The 19,520-nt window shown below is 64.9% G+C and overlaps 4 protein-coding genes across 6 annotated transcripts; 1 reads left to right on the top strand and 3 right to left on the bottom strand.

Moving 5' to 3' along the window:
- The first annotated feature begins 130 nt into the window (after positions 1-130).
- On the top strand, positions 131-2,393 carry NHP2 (NHP2 ribonucleoprotein). The gene is made up of 4 exons (XM_074603430.1): positions 131-316; positions 431-500; positions 578-683; positions 2,120-2,393. Exons 1-4 carry the CDS (start codon positions 172-174, stop codon positions 2,243-2,245), a joined length of 447 nt encoding a protein of 148 aa, XP_074459531.1. The 5' UTR covers positions 131-171; the 3' UTR covers positions 2,246-2,393.
- Positions 2,394-2,913: 520 nt separating this feature from the next.
- On the bottom strand, positions 2,914-8,256 carry N4BP3 (NEDD4 binding protein 3). Of its 3 annotated transcripts, none has more exons than XM_074604330.1 (5): positions 8,107-8,256; positions 5,834-6,280; positions 5,085-5,639; positions 4,612-4,869; positions 2,914-4,441 (listed from the first exon to the last, which is right to left on the bottom strand). In XM_074604330.1, the coding sequence occupies exons 2-5, from the start codon at positions 6,245-6,247 to the stop codon at positions 3,869-3,871; spliced, it is 1,800 nt and encodes a 599-aa protein (XP_074460431.1). In that variant the 5' UTR covers positions 6,248-6,280; positions 8,107-8,256; the 3' UTR covers positions 2,914-3,868. The 3 variants fall into 3 exon arrangements, with proteins under 3 accessions (XP_074460431.1, XP_074460430.1, XP_074460432.1); XM_074604329.1 differs by having other exon boundaries at positions 5,834-6,277; XM_074604331.1 differs by having other exon boundaries at positions 5,834-6,240.
- A 4,616-nt stretch (positions 8,257-12,872) lies between these two features.
- On the bottom strand, positions 12,873-15,665 carry B4GALT7 (beta-1,4-galactosyltransferase 7). Its single transcript, XM_074603814.1, has 6 exons — positions 15,544-15,665; positions 15,070-15,441; positions 14,155-14,380; positions 13,798-13,881; positions 13,522-13,626; positions 12,873-13,343 (listed from the first exon to the last, which is right to left on the bottom strand). The coding sequence occupies exons 1-6, from the start codon at positions 15,588-15,590 to the stop codon at positions 13,188-13,190; spliced, it is 990 nt and encodes a 329-aa protein (XP_074459915.1). The 5' UTR covers positions 15,591-15,665; the 3' UTR covers positions 12,873-13,187.
- Positions 15,666-16,086: 421 nt separating this feature from the next.
- Positions 16,087-19,514, bottom strand: LMAN2 (lectin, mannose binding 2). Its single transcript, XM_074604237.1, has 8 exons — positions 19,333-19,514; positions 19,139-19,257; positions 18,920-19,037; positions 18,533-18,612; positions 17,495-17,656; positions 17,194-17,308; positions 16,757-16,876; positions 16,087-16,610 (listed from the first exon to the last, which is right to left on the bottom strand). The coding sequence occupies exons 1-8, from the start codon at positions 19,472-19,474 to the stop codon at positions 16,450-16,452; spliced, it is 1,017 nt and encodes a 338-aa protein (XP_074460338.1). The 5' UTR covers positions 19,475-19,514; the 3' UTR covers positions 16,087-16,449.
- Positions 19,515-19,520: the final 6 nt, after the last annotated feature.

The raw sequence follows: 19,520 nt of genomic DNA, 5'->3' as shown, positions 1-19,520 counted from the left end.
CGCACGGGAGGCCCGCGGCGCCGGCGGCGGGAAGTGCCCGCGGGCCATTGGCTGGCGCAGGGGGCTGGCAGCGCTCTGTCAGCCAATCGTCAGCCTTCCTACCCAGTCAGTGTCGCCTCCCGGGCGGCGCGTGCCCCGGAAGCGGAAGTGGCGGCGCGCAGCGGCTCGGCGATGGCGCGGGAGAAGCAGCAGGAGGCGGAGGCGGAGGGAACGCCAGAGCGCTCGTACCGGGAGCAGCTCGACTTCCTGAACCCCATCGCCCAGCCGCTCGCCTCTCGCAAGCTGACGCGCAAGCTCTACAAGTGCATCAGGAAAGGTCTGGCAGGGGCCGGGACCGGGACTGGGGCATGGCAGCGGCCGGGGCATGGCAAGGGCCGGCCGGGACCGGGCCTGGGCGGTGCGGCCCCCTCACGATGTGCTTCTCTTGCAGCGGCCAAGCACAAGCAGATCCGTCGCGGCGTGAAGGAGGTCCAGAAGTTCATCAACAAAGGCGAGAAGGGGTAAGCGGAGCTCCGGCCCCCCCGGAACCGGCACGGCACGGCCTGGGCTGGCCACTGACACGGGCTTTCTCCTGCAGGATCACGGTGCTCGCCGGCGACACGCTGCCTATCGATGTGTACTGCCACATCCCTATCATGTGCGAGGACAGGAGCCTCCCCTACGCATACGTCCCTTCCAAATCGGTAAGGGGATTTGCAGCAGCCAGGAGGAACCAGCCCCAGCGAGAGGGAACCTGGTGGCAGCACCTGGCTTGGGCTGTGACAGGAGCCTTCCTGGGGAGGTGCAAATCTGGTGCCTGAGCACCCGGTGCTTGTCTGCTGTTAAAGGAGAAGCTGCTGCCCAAGCATTCACACCATTCAAGGAGTCGCACACACCACTCGAGTCTTTAACTGCCAGGACCAGGGTCCCATTGCAGCGGGTGACCCCAGTGAGCTAATGGGTGCCCCTTCCACCTCCTCACACACACTTACTCTTGGTCACACTCCCTCCTCCTTCAGGCTCAACCCTAGGTTTCCCACAGCAGAGTATCTGGCATCATATTTTATAAAAATAAGTAATTGAAAGGTACAGCAGCCTGGGCTTGGTGCCTCCAAAAAGGGAGGGCCCTCAAAGAATTCCCTGGGCAATTAGACCCTTGTGGTGTCTATGCCTGCCCCTCGCACACTGTTCACACGTCTTTTAGTCCAATGGTGGTATTTGGTCTGGGGTCTTCTGACACCTCGGTGTTACAGGCTTTTCTGTGTGCAGGCAGGCCGGCCGTTGACTGCTCCTGTCTTGTTGATTTGCAATCTCTGCTGACGGCTTTTGCCTCCTTATCTTCCTGGTTTATGCTTCTTCTGCACCTGCGCTCGCTGGCAGAACATGGGGAACTGAAAAGTCCCAGACTTAGGGAGAACAATTCCAAAACATCAGTGTGTTACCAACATTTTTCTTGTACTAAAAGACTAAACACAACACTACCAGCTGCTAGGAAAATTACGAAGAAAATTAACTCTGTTGCGGCCTAAAGGCTTCACAAATGTAGCTACTCATGCTAAGTAAAGCTAAGCAAACAGCATTAAGTCCCACCATATTATCACTTTAAGTAATTTATTGTAATTAAAAGTTACTTATTTAAGTTAAACAACTAATATCTCAATACCATGGCGAGAACATGAGAGGGAGAAGCAGTCGTGGTGCGGATGCAGGAGTGTCTCACTGTGGGAGCGCGGAACCCTTTGTCCCAGCCGAGTCCCCGCAGGAGTTGGGGTGGGAGCTCTGGGATGGAGTGGGGACGTGTCCCACCTCTTAGCTGTGAGTTGGGACCCCGCTGCTTGCCGAAATGGGACACTGGCCCAGGCACCATGTGTCGGTGGGACATCCTCACTTTGTAGGCTGGAATTTAGGAAGGGTGTTGGTGTCTTTGGGACATCACCGTGCTGCAGACCCCGGCTCCCCACTCCTGGGAGGGAGCAGAGTGGATGAGGCGGGTGCCAGCCCGGGGGCTTGAGGGGCTGGTGGAGATGTCCCTGTGCTAGACTGGGGGATGACGGGTGTTGGCCGGGTGTCAGGCCTCCCCTCCGTGAGGGGGGAACCCGGCACCCCCAGCCTCCCCCACGGCCCTGCTCTCTTCCCGCAGGACCTGGGAGCCGCCGCCGGCTCGAAGCGCCCGACCTGCGTCATCATGATCAAGCCCCACGAGGAGTACCAGGAGACCTACGATGAGTGCCTGGAGGAGGTGGGGGCTCTGCCCCTCCCGCTGTGAAGAACCAGGGACGGGCTGTGCCCCGGGGGGCGGCGGCGGCGGGTCCACACCCCCACCCCTCTCTTTCTGTGGACACTGACAGGGGGACACTGCCGGCGGGCGGTGAGCGCTGTGGGGGTCAATAAAGGCGTTTGCGGGGTTTGTAGGACGCGGTCCCGGCACTCCGTACTGGCGGAGGGGGGGAGCGGTCCCGGCCTGGGGGCTGCCACGGCTGGGGCCTCCCCGCCGGCAGGGGGCGCCCCGCAGGTGGAGGCGACGCTCCGGGGAGCGGGAGGCCGGGAGGGACCACTCCGGGGGGGGGGGCGGTCGTAGTCCTCGTGGGGTCTCCCGGCCGGGTTAAACCAGTCCGGGGGGAAGGAGGGGGGTGAGGCCTGTCCCGGCGGCAGCGCCCCGGAGCCCGCCCGCCCCCGCGGGGCCCAGCCGGTCGCGCAGGCCCCGGCCCTGCCGTGACTCAGCCCGCCGCGATGCCCCGACCGGTTGTACCGCCAGCCCCGGGCCGCCTCCCGCCCCGACGCAGCGGCTCCCCGGCAGCGACCCCCGAGGGAGGCGGCGCCGCTGCCCCTTCCCCGGGCACGGCAGGGCCCAGGCCGGCCCGCACCCCCGCCTTGCGTGGCCGAGAGCCCCCGGTACCCCCCACCGTGCTGGGAGAGAACAAAGGCAGAGGCCAGAAGAGTGAAATCCGGATTTATTGCAGGAAAGGCCGAGGAGAGCGGGGCCGGGCCCGGCCTTCACGTGGCTGCGTTGATACAGGCACGGAGCAGGGCTCCATCCCGCGCCTCAGCCTCATCTCCCCCAGCACTGGCCCGGCTCCTCCAATACCCCTCACCCACCCTGGCAGGGGTGATGTGGGGATATCCCAGCCCGGGGAGCATCCCAGCCCCCTGCCCACATGCCCCAGTCCTCTCACCCCTCACCAAAGGCCTCCCATCCTGGCAGGATGCTGGGCTCCCATCACTGCACAAGGCACTCACCCCTCTCAGCCCAAGGGCTGTGTTAACCACCCTCCATCGCAGAGCAGCCCCAATACCGCTGTCATGGGAAGCCCCAACAGAGGTGCTGGGGCAGCTGCCCCCCCCTCCCAGCAGTACCAGCCTTGTCAGACTTTTCTCCTCTGCCTTCCCAGTGGCACCAACACAGACTGGTCCAGGCACAGGGCACTGGTGGCTCCAGGACCCTGCCGACAGGGCAGCCATTGCAAGCAGCAGCTGGAACCTCACAGCAAGGCACCAGGGCTGGGGACAGGGCCTGAGCCTCTCCTTAGTAAGACATTAAGTTACTGGGTTGTAGGGAATGGGGCGTCAGAGCAGGAGGGACGAGGAATGTCTCCCAGGGCGCTTTGTTTCTGCCTCCATGGCAGAAGGAATCACAGAGCAAGCACTCCTGGAGTCAGAGCACGGGGCACATGCAAGACCCCCACCCTGGCACAGATGACACCCCCATCTCTAGAGACACCCCCCGCAGAAGGGCCTGAAGTGCTGCAAGAAGGAAAAGCTCCCTTGTCGCAATCAGTCCTTCTCCCCAGGGCAGCACCAAGCGGCCGGTGTCCTTGTGCAGGCCCTGAGATCGTCCCGTTGCAGCAGCAAGAGACCTTCCCCCTTCACAGTCCCACCAGCATCCCGCCGCTCAGATCTTCGAGGACTCCACCCGCTCGATCCATGGCGAGTCCGTCCCGACATCCCTGGGCTCCGACCGCAGCTGCCGCAGCTCCCGCTCCAGCACCTGGCTCCGGTGGTACATCTCCATGTAGCTGGCCTGGAGCTCCCGCTGGTACCGCAGCACCTTCTCCTTCTCCTCCTGCCAGGTTTTCCTCTCCAGCTCAAAGTTCACAGCCTGCAGCTGGCCCTGGCGCCGCTCCCGCAGCAGCTCTGCCCACAGCCACTCCACCTGCCGCTCCAGGGGCTCCGCCGTGTCACTGTGAAGGCCCCGGCACTTGGAGTCATCAGTTTCGCAGCCGGGGAAGTCCTGGCACGCTGGCATGGGGTCGTCACCCAGCGGCAGTGAGGCACCAGGCTCCGGGGGGTTCTGGAAGGAGTCTGCCAGTTGTGCCAGCTGGGAGTCCCTGGCCTGGACCTCCGCTTTGGCCTCCCGCAGCTGTGTCTTCAGGCTGAAGATCTCACCCAGCTTCTGAGCCATCTCCTCCTGGGTGTCCCGGAGCTGTTGCTTCAGCAGGGAGATCTCTGCTGCCTTCTGGCACACCTGCAGGGCAGGGGTGAGCGGTGAGGAAGGGTTGGAGGAACAGCACCCCAGATTGTCACCACAGCACCCCTGGGAGACCACGAGCATCACACCTGGCTCATGAATGACACCAGAGCCAGGAACCACTGCCCCCATGCTGGCGCCACAGAGAGGGAAGGAAGGAGACTCACCTCCCACTTGGTCTCCTCCAGCTTTGGGCTGACACGCTCACCCTGGGACTGCCGGAGCTTGGTCTCCTCGCACTGGCACTGCTGCATGCTCAGCTCCTCCTGCAGCCGCTTCTTCTCCTGCTGTGCCTTGTAGAGCTGCAGCTGCAGCGCCCGCTGCCCACGCTGCGCCTGCTGCATCACCTGCTGCAGCCTGGCCACGTACATCTGCTTCAGATCCTCCAGCTCGTCCAGCCACAGCCGCTGCTTGTCCTCAAATACCTGCCAGCACAGGTGGACTCTGGTGAGGGTCTGGGGCGGCCCCAGGGAGGGATCCCAGAAGGTCCCATGATGTTGGGTCCTCCTGCGCTTGGACATTCCCAGCCCACCACCCACCACAGCAGGACATCAGCTCCTCCACAGCTTGCTCCACCCAGGCACCGCCACCCCACACCCCTGCCCGGGGCACCCAGCACAGCCCCAGCCCCACGGCTCACCTGCGTGAAGGGGTCTTCGGTCTCGCTAAGGCTCCTCTTGAGCTGCCGCAGCTCTCCTCCCGTCTCCTGCAGCCGGTCCTCCAGCTGCTTCACCGCGTCCTCCAGCGAGTAGGTGAACTCGTAGGGTGGCGGGGGCTCCCCGGGGCTCTGCAGCCGGCTCAGCGTGGCCATGCTTTTGCAGGACAGGGGTGCCTTCTCGGGGGCCAGGGGGTCCCTAGGGCTCCGGGAGACCCTGTCCAAGGAGCCCCCGATGTGGTTGATGTGGCCCATGGAGGCGCTGAACTGGCTCTGGGCAGGCTTGAGGCGGGACCCGTAGGAGGGGAAGCTCTGGATGGAGTTGTGGCTGGAGTCGGAGGCCTCATCCAGGCTGATGGCGTGGAGCAGGTGGGTGCGGAGCGGGCCGTGCTGCGAGGCCGTCGTGCTGCTCTGCGACAGCAGCGTGTGCAGGCTCCCGTTGCTCTTGGACAGCTTCTGCCCCTTGGACGAGGAGAGGCCCTGCATGGAGACCAGCCCCTTCCCGGCCACCGCCTTGAAAGCCGAGGGCCTGATACGGCACTGAAAAACAAGAGCGGGGTCAGGATGAGCCCAACAGCCCCCACAGGAGCCCCAAGCCAGGGAGAACCCGCTCGCTCCCAGGCCCATATCCCCGGGCATCCCCAAAGCCCCACATTCCATCCCGGGCACCGACCGTTCTGCCCCAGCCCCGTCCTCTTGTATTTCGGGGCCCAGCATGGTGCCCACAGCCTCACCTTGTCGAAGCGACCCCTCTCGGGCAGGGAGCTCTTGGAGAAGTCGGCCCCGCGGTGATGCTCGCGGGAGCCGCGCTCAGGGGACCGGTTCTCACGGTCGCTCTCATAGTCCCGCTTGTAGCAGGCGCCCGACGTCTGGTGCTTCCGCTCAGACCGCGTCTCCTTCTTGGCCCCGTGCAGGTAGCCAAAGAGCTCCCGCTGGCTCGGCCCTTTCCGCAGCAAGCCGTCGGGCTGCCGAAGCCCCCGCGAGCCCCCCAGCGGGGCCCGCAGCTCCAGGGGGGACAGATCCTGCTTCTCCACCAGGCTGCCCACGCTGCCCATGCTGCCGACGACGCCGACGGGCTCCGAGGAGAGGTAGGTGCCGAGGATGCGGGTGTCGGGCTCACAGGTCACAGGACCCTGTGCTGCTGCCATGGAGAATTAGAGAAAAGCCCGGTACCAGCACTGCTGAAGGAGAGACAAAGTCAGCAACGCCGGGCAGCCGGGACTTTGAGCCCCCCCCCCGGTACCCCCCTTTCCCAGCTCGTCCCAAGAACCGACCTGGGTTCCTGGCGCTGGGAGAGACCCACCAGGTCCCGAGCAGCTCCCCAGGGCACCCAGGAGCCGAGCGAGCAGGGTGCCAGCATGCAGCATGCACCGGGCGAGCTGTGGCAGGGTGGGGGCTCCCCCCTGTTATCCCCCGCCATGGCGGAGCGCCTCCCTCCCACACCCAGCCCCACCTCCCGCCCGCGGCCGGGGCCGGGGCTGCCACCAAAACAGGCACCTGCCGCCCAGCCAGGCGGGCGAGTTCGGGAGCCGGCAGCACCTGCCTGGGCTTGGCGCCAGCCCCGGCCCAGCGGCACCGAGCTGCCCCGCAGGGACCCCATGGTCTGGACACCCTCCCCAAATTGACCCTGGGGATGCCCAGTCCTGGGGTCATTGGCTCAGCCTCCCCGGGGGCACCTCTCCTGCCCCACGGGGAGCCTTCCCGCACAGCACGGGCTCCCACGCCACGCAGGGCGAGTTCCCAAGCCCTCCCCGTGGCCCTGCTCCATCCGCAGGCGCTCCCACCCCAACGCCGGCCAGGGACAAGGCGGCCACAGCCCAGCTGCTGCGTGCGTGCCGGGGACCCCGTGGCCGGACACGGCGGGAGGGCGGTGGGAAGGGGCAGGATGCGGACGGGACAATGCAGTTTCCTGCGGAGGTGGCCAGGGGGAGGAAGGATGCGAGGATGCCTTCCGGCTCACCGGGGAGGGGGACAATGGCCCTCACAGCCCTTTGGGGGCAGCGGGGGCATGGCAGGGGCCAGGCAGAGCAGGCAGAGCCCCCTCGGTGGCTCCCAGCCTCGCCGAGGGCTCGCAGGCCGGGTTACACCCAGGAAGCTGCCCTGGTTCTCAGCACCACACGGCGGGTAAACAAACACCCCGCTTTTAATTGCTGCCACGCACAAACCTGTCTGACAGCTCCCGGCCTGCGCTGTCACCTCCCTCCGCAAACCCAGCACCTGCTCCGGGCATCGGACACCCCACGAAAGGCGACAGGGATGGACCCTTTGGGAAAGTCCATCGCCGCCCGCGATGCCCACCGGGCGTGCGGAGGGATGGACGGGGGACAGGGATGTCCCCATGGAGGGGAAGCTTGCAGCATCCAGCCACCCCCCCGCCACCGGCCTCGGACACCGGGGTGGCGGCTCCAGGCGCGTTGGGCCGAGGGAAGTAGGTCAGGTTGTGGGAGGTTTTTTGGGAAGCGCCGGGGGAACCCGAAGGTGTCCTGCCTGCGGCGGGAAGGGTGTCACCCCCCAGGCGGCAAAACACCGGTCTGGCCAGCCTGGCTCCTTCCCGGGGAGATACGATCCCAACCCCAAGCTGTGCCCCCCCACGCACCCCCACAGCTCCCTATCGAGCCCTCCTGGGGCGGGATACGGCCACAAACGCTTTCGGGGGGCTGCGGGGAGGCGCGGGGGGGGGCTGCGGGGAGGCGGGCGCGGGGATCCCCCCGCGCCCGCCTCCCCGCAGCCCCCCCCCCGCGCCTCCCCGCAGCCCCCCCCCGCCTTTTTCCACCGATCCCGGCCGGAATTTCCGGCACGGAGAAAGCGGGAGCGGGGCGGGGAGCTCGATCCTCCGGGGGCCGGCCCCCGACCGGACCGCGTTGCATCCCGCCACAAAGCACCGCACGGCGGAAGAGCACCGGCTCGGCGGCGGGGGGGGGGGACGACACCCGCGTGTTCCCCCCCCCCCCCCCCCGCCCCGCCACCTTCCTCCCCGGTGGGGGGCGCTTACCGGGCCCGCACTCACCATGCCGGCGGCTCCGCGATCCCGCTCGGCTTCTCTCTCTCTCTCTCTCTTATTTTTCCACGCACACCCGCCCCGTTCCTCCCTTCCTTCCCTCGCCGCGTTTGAACGCGCCCCTCGGCCGGCGACCGCGCGGGCAGCGGGAGGAGCCGGCACCGGCAAATCGCGGCGCGGAGGCGGGCGGGCGGCGGGGCGGGAGGAGGAGGAGGAGGAGGAGGAAGGAGAAGAAGGGGGACGGCCCGGCCGTGCCCACCGGCGGGGCGGGGCAGGGCGGTGCTGGCTTCGTGCAGCGCCGAGCACCCCTTGCTCACCCCCCGCCGCCCAAACCCCCGAGCGGCAGCGGCTCCAGCCGGCCCCCCGGTGGCCCTCACCGTGGCGGGGCGGGGGGGGGGAGCTGGTAGGAGCGGGCCGTATCGCCCACCCCGGGGCGGGGGAGAAGCGTTTTGCTCAGCCTTGTCGGCAGCACGAAACCCCCGCGCTGGGGACAGAGGGGTCTCGGCTCCCTGGGACGCTCTCTGCACCCGTACCCCCCCGCCACAGCACCCACGGGTGTGCAGGAGGTGCCTGCGCTGCACCGCTCGCCCCACGGGCCGTGGCCTGCCATGGGCGCATGGAGTGCCCTGGTGGGGCTGTCCCTCGCCCCGGCGCCTGGCCTGGCACGGGTGAGACACGACACGCTTCATCCCTCCGAGCCAGCCCCGCCACGTCCTGGCCGGGAGCCGGTTCTGCCACTTGTCACCCCTGCGGCGTGCCACGCGCAGGGAGCGGGGATCCCAGCACAGGCAGGCCTGGTCACCGGCTGTCCTGGTGTCCCCGGGGAGTGGGACGCCTGCAGCAACTCTGCTCCGTCCCCATGGCAGCCCGTGCGTGGCACCCATCTCTCCCCAGAGGGGGATCATTCCCACATGGTCCCCAGCCTGGGTTCGGGGACGTGTTCATCCGGCGTGCTCATGCACCGGGGCCCTGCTCGCTGCCAGCTCCCCCCGCCGCACACCAGAGTCCTCAAGCTGTGCTGCCAGTGCTCACCCACACACACACAGTGTCCCCGGTCCCTGCTCGCCAGGCTCGCTCACATGCCTCCATTATCTTCGGTGCAGTGCCAAGGCACGCAAACGCTCCCTCCATCCCCGGCCTCCCTGTTCCCCATGGCTGCTTTCCACCGCCCGGCTGCACGCCGGAGTGGCAGGACGCGTGGCCTCTGAACCGGGGGGCCCTTCACAACAGTGCCATTTCCCAACCTGCCGGCACCAGGAACGTGTCTGCGATGCCCCGGCCCTCTGCCTGCGGCTCAGCCATGCGTGGGGCACCCCCAGCAGCCCGAGGGAACGCTGGGTCCCTGCCAGAAGGACAGGCAGTAACGGCATCCCGCCGGGGGCTCGGTCCGGGCAGGTTGCAGTGATGCCGGGCTGACTTCAACGGGTGCTGGTCACAGCCGCACCCCTCCGTGTCTGCCCCGCTTCCTGCTGCCACATCTCCACCACGGGCTGCGCTCCCCCGAGCACGTCTCATGGGACGGCAGCTCCCGGGGGGGGGGCCCAGGGCCCGTCCCTGCCCCGGACGTTCCGGCAGCCAGGGTTGCCCCATTCTGGGGGCAGAGATGCTCCTGCCTCCCACCAGCTCTTCCCCAGCCCCCTCTCTTTGTTTGCCTCAACCCCCCAAACCCCCCTCACATCACGATTCTACAGCAATTTCATGTGGCTGCCAGCAAGCCGCTCCGGGCACCACTCCGTTTAAAACAACCTGGCAATAAAAGCCATCGATTGCTGCGCGGCAGCCCCCGCACGGCCTCGCTGGCAGCAATTTGGGCCCCAGAAGGGGGGTCACAGAGCGGCAGGGCTGGGACTCCATGGGCTATCTCTGCCTCCGAGCATCCTGACCCCGTCCTCGGGGTTGCTGAGAGCACAGGAACGCCAGGAGGCCTCCAGCTCAGCTCCATGGGGTTCCCGGGACATCAGGCAGGGTGTTATCCATCCGCTGAAAGGCGATGGGGAAAAAAACCTCGTCCCCTCCCGCTGGGATATTGCTAATAATGAAGTGCGTGGGGGGGAACGGAGCCGAGCGACCTCCGAGTCACATTCAGGGCTATAAAAGGAAGCCGGGTCTCCAGCACGGCGCCTCTTCCACAAAAGCAACCGGAGGATGAGGGGGCTGCGAGCAGAGCTGAGAAATAGCTGCCAGGCAGCGGGAGAGGAGCCTTTAGCGCTGAGCGAAGTGCGAGGTGCGCATATGCTCTCTGTTGCTGCACATCTACGTCTTCATGAAACCTGCCTGAAACTGTGTCATCTATTTTGAACGGTGCAGAGAAATACTTTGATCTGCCTCCGCCAGCCCTGGCTGCGGTTCAGGCACCGGTGAGCAGCCAGCGTACAGGTGGCCGATCCTAAAACCTGTGCAATGGAGACAGGAGTGGGGCCGACATCTCCCTTTGGCCAACCACAGCGAGGGACATGACGGGCGCCGGGAACACCTCCAGAGCAGCGCATCGTGTGGCTGAGCCCGCCTGCAATCTTCATTCCAGATACCAGTGCTGGAGAGGCCACTGGGAGCTCCCGGGTGGCGCGTCCCTACATCGCCCTGGGGCGAGGACAGGCCCCGAGCTGGGGAGGACACGCTGGGCCTGCCTGCACCTTGGGTGATGCAAAGCAGCGTGGCCTGATCCTCACCGCCCTGCACCGCCGCCTCGACCCCTACCTCGGCAGGCAGCCCGCCTCGCACCCTTATCTGCGGGGATCCGGACTCCTCACCCAGCTCCGGAGCAGCACAGAGCGCGGACAGCATCCAATCTCTCCAGACGCCCCATCCCACTGCCCCTACAACGGTACACGACCCCACACTTGGCTCTGATGCTTCTGTCTCCCCCATCCTGGTGCTCTGGAGGTGCCATGTCCCTGGGCCTGCTCAGCTTCCCGGGATGGCGACAGCTTCTGCCTGGGGATGTCTGCAGGCACCCAGCAAAGTGACGGCTCCAGGAAGCGCGAGGCAGGGGACGAGGACAGAAGTGGGCCAGGAAACACGGAGGGCCTGGTGCCAGTGCTGGTGACGGGGCTGAACGGAGGGGTACCGGCTGCTTGGCTGGGTCTGCCCAGCTTGAGGAGGCAGCAGCAGCCAAAACGTGTGCCAAGACCCCAGAGCCAGCGCGGTGCAGTCCTGAACACGGCACCATCTGTGAGCCAGCCCAAGCACCCTCTGCTCTGGCACAGCACCGCTTCACCCAGCAGCCTGAGCAGGCGGCCAGGCCGGGCTGGGGATGGAGGAGGGGAGCCCAGTGCTGGCAGGGGTCTCCTTGAGAGTTGTCGGGCATCTCTGCCACCCCTCGGCAGATCAGGGTGAGCGGCAGCATCCTAGAGGTCACAGCGCCTGTTTGCTTGGAGCATGAGCACACACGGACCAGGCGCTACTCCGTGGCCGGGGCTCGAGAGCCGGGTCCTGAGCAGAGCAGGCGGCCCCCCTACTCCCGCTTCCCAGCAAAAGGTGCTGGTGCGGCTGATTTCTACCAAACCCAAAAGACTGGCAGCCCCAAGTGCCCTTCCTCACCTGTGGGGACCTTCCCGGCTTCCCCACCTCCTGGATCTGGCACTGCAGAGCACCCAGGCACGTCCCCAGCAGCCAGAGGACATTCACCTCCTCCTCCTCCTGTCTCCCATCCCAGAGCACTCTCCCAGCACAGTGTCAGTGCTTCGGCCACCTGCCACGGGCTGCTCTTGCTCTGACAGCAGCAGGTCCCCACGTCACCGCGCAGGTTGGGCTCCTGGGGACGGACCCAGGGTTCGCAGGGTGCATCTGCCCAGTCACCTCCTGCTCAGCAGCAACCCAAGGCTGACACAGCCCTTTGCCCGGGCACCTTCCGCGAGCCATTCGCTCAGCCAGACAAGCCACATCTACACTGGGGGGCTTGAGCCCACAGGGGAGCCCTCGCAGGCCCTGCCAGCAGCGGGGGACCAGCACTGTGACACCCTCGACAAGTAAATGCCCCCCTGCCCTGCTGGAAGGGGCTGCCCAGGCCCTTGGCGTGCCACGCCATGGGAGAAACCAGCCTGGCGGCGAGGCAGAGCCAGCAGACAGAGCGAGCAGGTGACACCTGCGGACTGGTCCCCGCACAGCCTTGTCTCTCCCTCATCCCTCCCGCTCCCACCTCGAGGGGAGCATCCCAGCCCCTGCCTTGCCCAGGGAAGCTCTCGTTCCCCTCGACTCAGGTGGGTTACAGGGAACCATCCTCATTCCTGCTCTTCACCCGTGCCATTGCCCCGGCTCCACCAGCACCGCGGTGAGCCTGGCAGCTAGTCCTTCCCGGGACACCTCATACAGGGCCAGAGCAGATCCCAGTTCCCCTCAGTGCTGCTGGGGGGACAATCAGGCTCTCCAACCCCCCCTGAAAAAGGCCAAGGCAGCACGTGCCACAGGAGGCAGGCAAGGAAGGGAGCAGCTCAGCCCGGACTCTCCTCCTGACTCCCCAGACAGGGAAGTCCTGCGCTGCCTCAGCTGCTGACATCCAGCGGACCTGCGGATGCTGGGGCTCGGCTCAACCACAACCGCTTCCTGCAACGAAGCGACCACAGCACAGCCCTGGGGGTACCTGGCAGCGAAACACAGGCACCATCTCACTTGGAGCCCGTTTCTGACCGGCTTGGCCTCCAAACCAGAGCAGATCACCTGTCCAGACACAGCTTAGCCGGGGCCAAGCCAGAAACGTGTGCGCTGAAGCCAGTAAGGTGAAGGGAGCAGGACAAAGGAGCGGCACGGCGCAGCACAGCAGAGGGCATTCACAACTCACAGGTGCCCTGACAGTTCTTTATTGTCCTCTGAGCTGGGTGGCAGCTCAGCCATGTCCAGCGCAGGAAAACCGACTCCTGCACCTGCCCTGGGAGGCAGCACCAGTGTCCACAGCAATGCCGCAGAGTCCCGCTCTCAGCCTCTGCTGTTGGTCCCAGCGAAGCCCGGGTCTCAGCCCTTTCTGTCCCTCTGTGTCTCGCCAGCACCGCCATGCTCGTCTGCTGCAAAAATCCTGCCTGCTCCAAGCAGCTCAGCGGCAGCGCCGGCATCTTGGCACAAGCACAGCACACACGACCGGCACACGGGAGATGGGCTCAGCCAAACGTGCACCAAGGGGTCTCGCTCGTGTCACAGTCCAGCAAGATATTAAGGACGGTGCAAGGGGCTCCTGCCACATTCAGAGCTGTCCGCGACTCGATTCCGTACCTCACGTTGTTCAGACCTCCCTCTCGATCCACCTTAAACTGTTCCTGAGGAAGAGAAAGACCATTCAGGCCACGCTGGCTTCCAGTGGAGGGGGGAAGCACCCTGTGCCCGGGGAGGGAGCACAGAGCTGGCAGGGGAGGACACAAGAAAGGAGCGCTCAGAGCACATGGTGATCACAACCTGAATCTCCCGTGGTTCCCCTCGACCACACAGAGGTCTCACCTGCTTCTGCGCAGCGATGCGCTTCTGGTCTCTCTTCCTCCAGGCTGGGTCATGCAGGTGCTGGAAAGTTTCATATCCAGTCGTGATTCCAGAGGGACGGCGAACCTGGAAGGAGAGCAAAGCTACTGGAAAACCTGCTGTGTCTGCTACTGCAATGGGGAGCGCAGAAGGGCTGCCTTCCCCAGGTTCTGACCTGGGCAGCCTACAGCCAGGGCCCAGGTAGGGAGACAAGGAGAAGGGCAATTTCAACCCAGGAGGCCATGGAGCACCCCTTACCTGGAGACCAGCTCCTTTGATACGTCGATAAAACTCGTCATCCTCCCGTCCCCAGCCCCAGAAGCGGTTGGACATGCCGTTGCACTGAAATGAGAGGGGCATCGTACCAGCCAAGGTCTGGTCCAGCACAACTCCGTGTGCCACAGAGGAGCAGAGACCAGCATCACAAGCCCTGAGCACCAGCGCAGCCTTCCCTCTTCTGTCCCCCACCAGCGCAGGCAGCAGGTTCTGCCCCCGAACCATTTTCACTCCTTTCCCTCCTTCGCAAGCGTGGAGCACAAAATGTATGGCTGTTCACCAAGACAATGCCGTAGCCCCTTCCCCAAACTGGCCGGGATGTCCCACCCACGGGCTCACCATCTCATAGTGCTGCTTGGTGAGCAGCAGGATGCCACCCACGTAGGTCTTGTAGTGGTAGAGCGGGTGCAGCTCCGGGGATGCCACGTGGAAGGGCCCTGCCTCCGGGAAGCTGTAGTCCAGCTGCTCGTTGAGGGGCAGGAGATCGACGTCGTGCATCGCGATGTAGTCGGTGTCATTGCCACTCTCCAGAAAGCCCACGTTGATCAGGGACGCCCTGTTAAACCTGCCACGGGACCGGGGACTCTCAGCGCCACGCACAGCAGCCGCTGTCCCTTCACGTCCCTCTCCCGTGCTCCTCAATGCTGAACGTTCGGCTGGTCCCCAAATGGGGACACACACACACGGTGTTCCTGCCTTCACAGTGCTGCCCGAAACTGCCTTCAGAAACTTCACAGCCCATCCTGAAACTGCAGCCCTGCTTCTCCCTGCGCAGGCAGCACACGCCGAGCCCGACGGCACCGCGCAGGGGTTTGGCCACTGCAGAACCCAGGGGGCTACAGCAAGGCCCGTCCTGCCCGAGGCCGGCTGGGGAGCTGCGCAGCACCCGCCGGGGCTGCCGGCAGGTCCCGGACAGCGAGCAGGGGGTGAGCGACAGCATTTCTTTGAATTTCAGCCTCCCCAGATGTTTGCAGCCATGGCCCCACAACACTGGGGAGAAAGCTGAAATACCTGGGGGTGGGTAATTCACTTCTTGCTTAGGAAGAGAATAGCAAAACATCGCTTTGTCCTTCTATAAGCTTTAGAGTGAGTAAATCTGGGGAGAGCATGACACCTCAGCCCTGACTCCCCGCTGCCCAGGCCCTAGGCTTCTCCGTGCCGCCGGAGCGAAGGGGGAGACCCGCCAGCCGGGACGGAGTTCCGGAGAGGGGCCCCCTCGCTGCCTCTGCTCGCTGGGGCGAGGGGAGACGCTACCTGAAATGATCCACCTGGTTGAGGATGAAGATGTGATGGCGGATCCTCTTCTTGCTCAGGAAGCGGTGCATGTAGGGCACAAAGGTCAGCAGCTCCTCGAAGCGCTCACGGAAGGGGACGAGCAGCGCCAGGCGATGGGGACCCCACGACGGCTCGTCCTCCGGCGGCGCCGGGGGCGGCTGGGGGGCCTGGGGCGGGCAGGGCTGGCGGGGACCCCCCCGGCTCTGCCCGACGCCGCCGCCGGGGACCGGCCCCTCGCCCGAGCAGCTGAGCTGGAGCCAGAGCAGCGAGGCGAAGCCCAGGAGCAGCGCCAGGAAGAAGAGCGGGAAGATGGAGAACCTGCCGGGCAGCAGGCCCAGCAGCGGCGGGGACCTGGGGCACGGCGAGGAGAGGGGGGAGTCAGTCAGCGGCCGGCGGGGACCCCCAACCCGCCTCCCCCCCGCGCCCGCTGCCACCCGGCGCGTCCCCGCTCACCCGCCGCCGCGCAGGCGGAGCGCGGCCCTGCGGCGGGCCGGGCCCATGGCGCTCAGCCGGCCCCGCCACCCGGCCCCGCCGCGGGACACGCTGGCTGCGCCCCGCCGATCCGCCCCCCCCCGCTCCCCCGGAAACACCGCCCGGCCCCGCCGTTCCGCCCCGCTCCCTTCCGCCCGGCGGGGCGGGCCGGGGGCGGGACCGGGGCTGCGGGGACACACACGCACCCCCCTCACCGCCGGCCGGGGCCGCCCCTCCGCCGGGACACCCCCCACACCCCCCGCCTCGGTTGGCGTCCCCCCAGCCGGGAGCCTCCGGGGAACACCCCACCACCCCCATTCCTCCGGGACCCGCCAGGATTGCACACACCCCCCCCGCCAACCGGGACGCCCCCCACCAAACTGGGGCCCCCCCACACCAAACCGGGACGCCCCCGGGGACAGCACCACCCCCCAACACATAGGGACCCGCCCCCAGCTCCTCCATACTGCAGCCCCCCACCCCCGCGGAAGAACCCCCCCCTTTCCCCACAGACAGAGCCACAGGTGGTATCAGTCCTTTAATGCCCCACTCACAGCCCCCTCCCCACAGCCCCCATACATTCACACCCGCCGCCGCTTGCCCCCCGGCCACGGGCAGCACGGCAGGTCCCGTCCGGTGGGGGGAGCGCTGGAAAAAACACGGGGAGCGACCTCCGGGCTCCCCCCCCGCAGCCCTGGGGGCCCCCATGGGGCATCGCCCCCCTGGGTCCAACCCGCCGGATGCCGACGGCTGGGCAGGGGCTACAGCCAGACAGACAGATAAGAAAATACTTCTGATATTTCTCAGAAACAGCTTTTAGAAACCACAGTTTTTACAGCTCCCCATAGAAAAGATGGGTTCGGGCACAGGCCACGGCCCGGGTCTTCATCAGTAGAAACGCTTGTTCCGCTCCTGGCGTTTCTGGAAGACCACGGCTCCCACCACAGCGCAGACGATGATGCCCAGCAGGGCGCAAAGCAGGAGCAGGAACACCTTCCAGCCCGTCAGAGGCCCGCTTCGGAAATTCCCTGTCGGGTCATCCACGTTGTCTGCAAGGACAAGAACAGCTACAGAAACCAACACAACCTCAGCTCCTGAGGGGTCTCACAGCTCTGACACCTTTCAACAGGCCTTTAAGCGTCCAGCCCTGGCATCCCAACCCTCCACTGAAGGTCTCCAAAGCCCAGAGACTCACCTTTGGGTGATTTAAGAAGGCTGACGCTAGGCTCAATCTTGGTCCAGTCAACAGTCTCATCTTCTAGAGGGTGCTCCACCATGAGCTGGAATAGCTTCATCGAGATAATGTCGTGATTGTCTAGGAAACAACCATCAGCACCAAAGACTGTCAGCAGCTCTGAGAGATGTCCACGCGCTCAGAGCACCCCTAGGACCATGCTGTGCCAGGTCCAGGTCTCCCCCCCTCTCAAGCCATCCTCACACCCCAGGTATCAAACTGCAATTTGAAATGTTCCTTAGCTCTTAGGTACCTCCCTTCTCAGGCCACAGGTCCCTATCCAACAAAATTTTAACAATTCAGGGAAAAGAAGCCGTCAAAGACATCCAGTGCATCCATAGCATTACATTCCAGGCTCCAAAAAAGCCGGTATTCCTGCAAGCAAAGCCCCCTCTCACCAGACAGATCTCCAGTGCCAGCAGAAGCACCGAAGAAGTAGCCAGTTGGCAGCTGCACCCCTGCAACGTCGATGCAGTTCTTCCATTCGTTCCTGTCTTCGACGTCGGTCATCACCTGTGAGACCAGGGGAGCGTCACACCAAGAACACACGTTGCCATCCTGCCTGCCCACAGCTCTTTTGGAGCTGGAGGCGCAGGTGGTCGAGCCTGGAAAACCATCTCCAGGTCACCTACTGACAAAGCAACACCCGCCCTATATAACATGTGAGACACCCTGCAGAAGGTGTCCGCTGCATCTCACCGTCAGGCGGCCTCGGGAGTACCGAATGGCCAGGAAAGTGTCGTGGTTCTGGTTCCGAAGGTCGGCAGTGCAGCCCGCCAGCTCCGTCCAGCGCCCGTCCTTACTGTGGTCGTATGTCAGGGAGCCGTTGTTCACCATCGCAGAGATATAGGGGAACACGCGCTGCAGGGAGGAGAGCGCTGCTGCTTTCAGTCTGCAAGAGCCTTCAAGTTACCAAGCAGGAGCCACCTTCCCCTGCCTGGTCAGAAACCTCAGCGAGAGCAGGATCTCAGCCAGGCGCAGCAACAGAGCCACAGTTTTACTGCACAGCTGGATACAAAGGGCAGAACAATGAAATTAAGGCTCCTTTTCCACACAAAGCTGCTTCTAAACTGAGTGAGGGCTTGTTCTGGCTAAAGCAGAGCAGCCATTTCTGACCTTCGGTATCAAGACTGCCCCTGAGCCCCACCACACCACGTGGCCAGGGCAACGAGACGGCTCCAGACTTGCCGAGTAAGTTCCAGAGCGGGTAAGAAGTGTAAGAACAGAGCACAGGACCCAGAGCAGGAGAAATCTCACACGAGCAGCGTAACCACACTCAGGGCTTTGTAGTCAGCAGGTTATGGACACTGCAAGAAGCCAACTGGAGGCAAGAATTCAGCTGTCAGTGAGCATCAAGAGGGGGATGGGGTCATTTCCAGGTGCTTTATGACACATTTTTGGTGCAATAGATCTCACTAGCACCATTACATTTTCTGACTGTGCTGTAATGAAATCCACAAGCACGGAGCAGCAGAGACGAAAAGGACCGTCAGCCTCCACAGGACTGATCCGTATACCTGCCACAGGGAATTCTGGAGCAAAAAGCCAACTCAGGAGTTACTCTTTTAGAGACATGCAGGTTGAACACAGAGAATAAGGCCAGCAACGAGGATCAACCAAAGCACACAGAAGTTTATGAGGAGAGACTTTTCCTTGGTCCGGGCATGAAGCACTTGGAGCACAAAGCCGTGAGGAAACAGCCTCCTTGGCACTGAACGAGCTCCCTGAACTACTCACCTCTGTGGCTTCATCGTTGGGATATGTATCAAGGAAGATAGCCAGTCCGTGAAAGTTGTCCTTGCTGCCAAACACAGGACCTGGAAGAGGGCAGAACACAGGGAACACAAGGCTCTCAGAAGGAATTTGTGCTCAGAGATTTCTACTGAGAAGGTCTGCAAGAGCTGTTTATTGCCAAGCAGACGACCGAGGGTGCCTGTTCCCAGGACAGAACATGCGGAACACGCCAGGTGAAACCTGACAGACACGAGCTCAAATGCCCTCCCTGGCGAGAAACCTTCCAGGCCAGGGGCAGCTCAAAGGGCAGCTCCCTGGGCCGTCCCAGGGCACGCGTAAGTGCTGACGAGGCCTCAGCCCGGCCAGGCGGCCCCCGCCTGCGCACCGTACCTGGCACCAGGCGCTCCTGCGTGTACCACAGCGCCAGGCCGTCCCCGTGCAGGTTCTTCTTGCCGGCTCCGTGGATCTTGAAGTGGACATGGAGCTCCCAGTCCTTGAGGAAGCAGGGCTGTGGGGAGAGCCCGCCCAGCGGCGTCAGGGCAAGAGCCGGGACAGGCGCTGGGGCCGCCCCGGGCCGCTGCCGGCCTCCCCCCGGCCCCGGGCTCTCACCATGCGGTTCCAGATGGAGCCCTCCCGGCTGCGCTCGTCGGGCGTCAGGCGGACGTACTGGCTGGTGACCATGGTGCTGCCCTGGAAGTCCCACAGCGGCATGGCGGCGGAGCCCGCGCCTGCAACGGGCAGAGAGAGCGCGGCTCAGCCCGGGCCGCCGCGGGGCGTCGGTCCCGGTCCGGCCCTGCGCTCACCCTGATACGGCTTCATCAGGGAGTGCTCCCGCTTCAGGTGCTCGCTGTTGCCGTCCGTGAGCTCGGCGGGTGCCGGGCGCGGCCCGGCCACCGCCAACAGCAGCGCGGTCGCCGCCAGCAGCCCGCCCGCACCCGCCGCCATGCTCCCCTTCCGCCTTCCGGCGCGCCGCTCCCGCCCCCGCCCCCCT

This window comes from Larus michahellis, chromosome 11 (genome assembly GCF_964199755.1).
Source record: "Larus michahellis chromosome 11, bLarMic1.1, whole genome shotgun sequence".
NCBI classification, from domain to species: Eukaryota; Metazoa; Chordata; class Aves; order Charadriiformes; family Laridae; genus Larus; species Larus michahellis.
The sequence above is the reverse complement of the archived record's forward strand: the minus strand, read 5'-3'. Positions and strand labels throughout refer to the sequence as shown.

Coding starts and splice junctions, on each gene's coding strand:
- NHP2 (XM_074603430.1), top strand. CDS start 172: ATGGCGCGGGAGAAGCAGCAGGAGGCGGAGGCGGAGGGAACGCCAGAG. Junction 501..577: donor ATCAACAAAGGCGAGAAGGG/GTAAGCGGAGCT, acceptor TTTCTCCTGCAG/GATCACGGTGCTCGCCGGCG. Junction 684..2,119: donor CATACGTCCCTTCCAAATCG/GTAAGGGGATTT, acceptor CTCTTCCCGCAG/GACCTGGGAGCCGCCGCCGG.
- N4BP3 (XM_074604330.1), bottom strand. CDS start 6,247: ATGGCAGCAGCACAGGGTCCTGTGACCTGTGAGCCCGACACCCGCATC. Junction 4,870..5,084: donor CCGAAGACCCCTTCACGCAG/GTGAGCCGTGGG, acceptor CTGTGCTGGCAG/GTATTTGAGGACAAGCAGCG. Junction 4,442..4,611: donor TGGAGGAGACCAAGTGGGAG/GTGAGTCTCCTT, acceptor CCTGCCCTGCAG/GTGTGCCAGAAGGCAGCAGA.
- B4GALT7 (XM_074603814.1), bottom strand. CDS start 15,590: ATGGGCCCGGCCCGCCGCAGGGCCGCGCTCCGCCTGCGCGGCGGCGG. Junction 13,627..13,797: donor TCAAAGGAGCTGGTCTCCAG/GTAAGGGGTGCT, acceptor CTCTCCTTCCAG/GTTCGCCGTCCCTCTGGAAT. Junction 13,344..13,521: donor GCATCGCTGCGCAGAAGCAG/GTGAGACCTCTG, acceptor TCTCTTCCTCAG/GAACAGTTTAAGGTGGATCG.
- LMAN2 (XM_074604237.1), bottom strand. CDS start 19,474: ATGGCGGCGGGTGCGGGCGGGCTGCTGGCGGCGACCGCGCTGCTGTTG. Junction 18,613..18,919: donor GCAGGAGCGCCTGGTGCCAG/GTACGGTGCGCA, acceptor GCCCTCTTCCAG/GTCCTGTGTTTGGCAGCAAG. Junction 16,877..17,193: donor TGGCACTGGAGATCTGTCTG/GTGAGAGGGGGC, acceptor GTTGTTTCCTAG/ACAATCACGACATTATCTCG.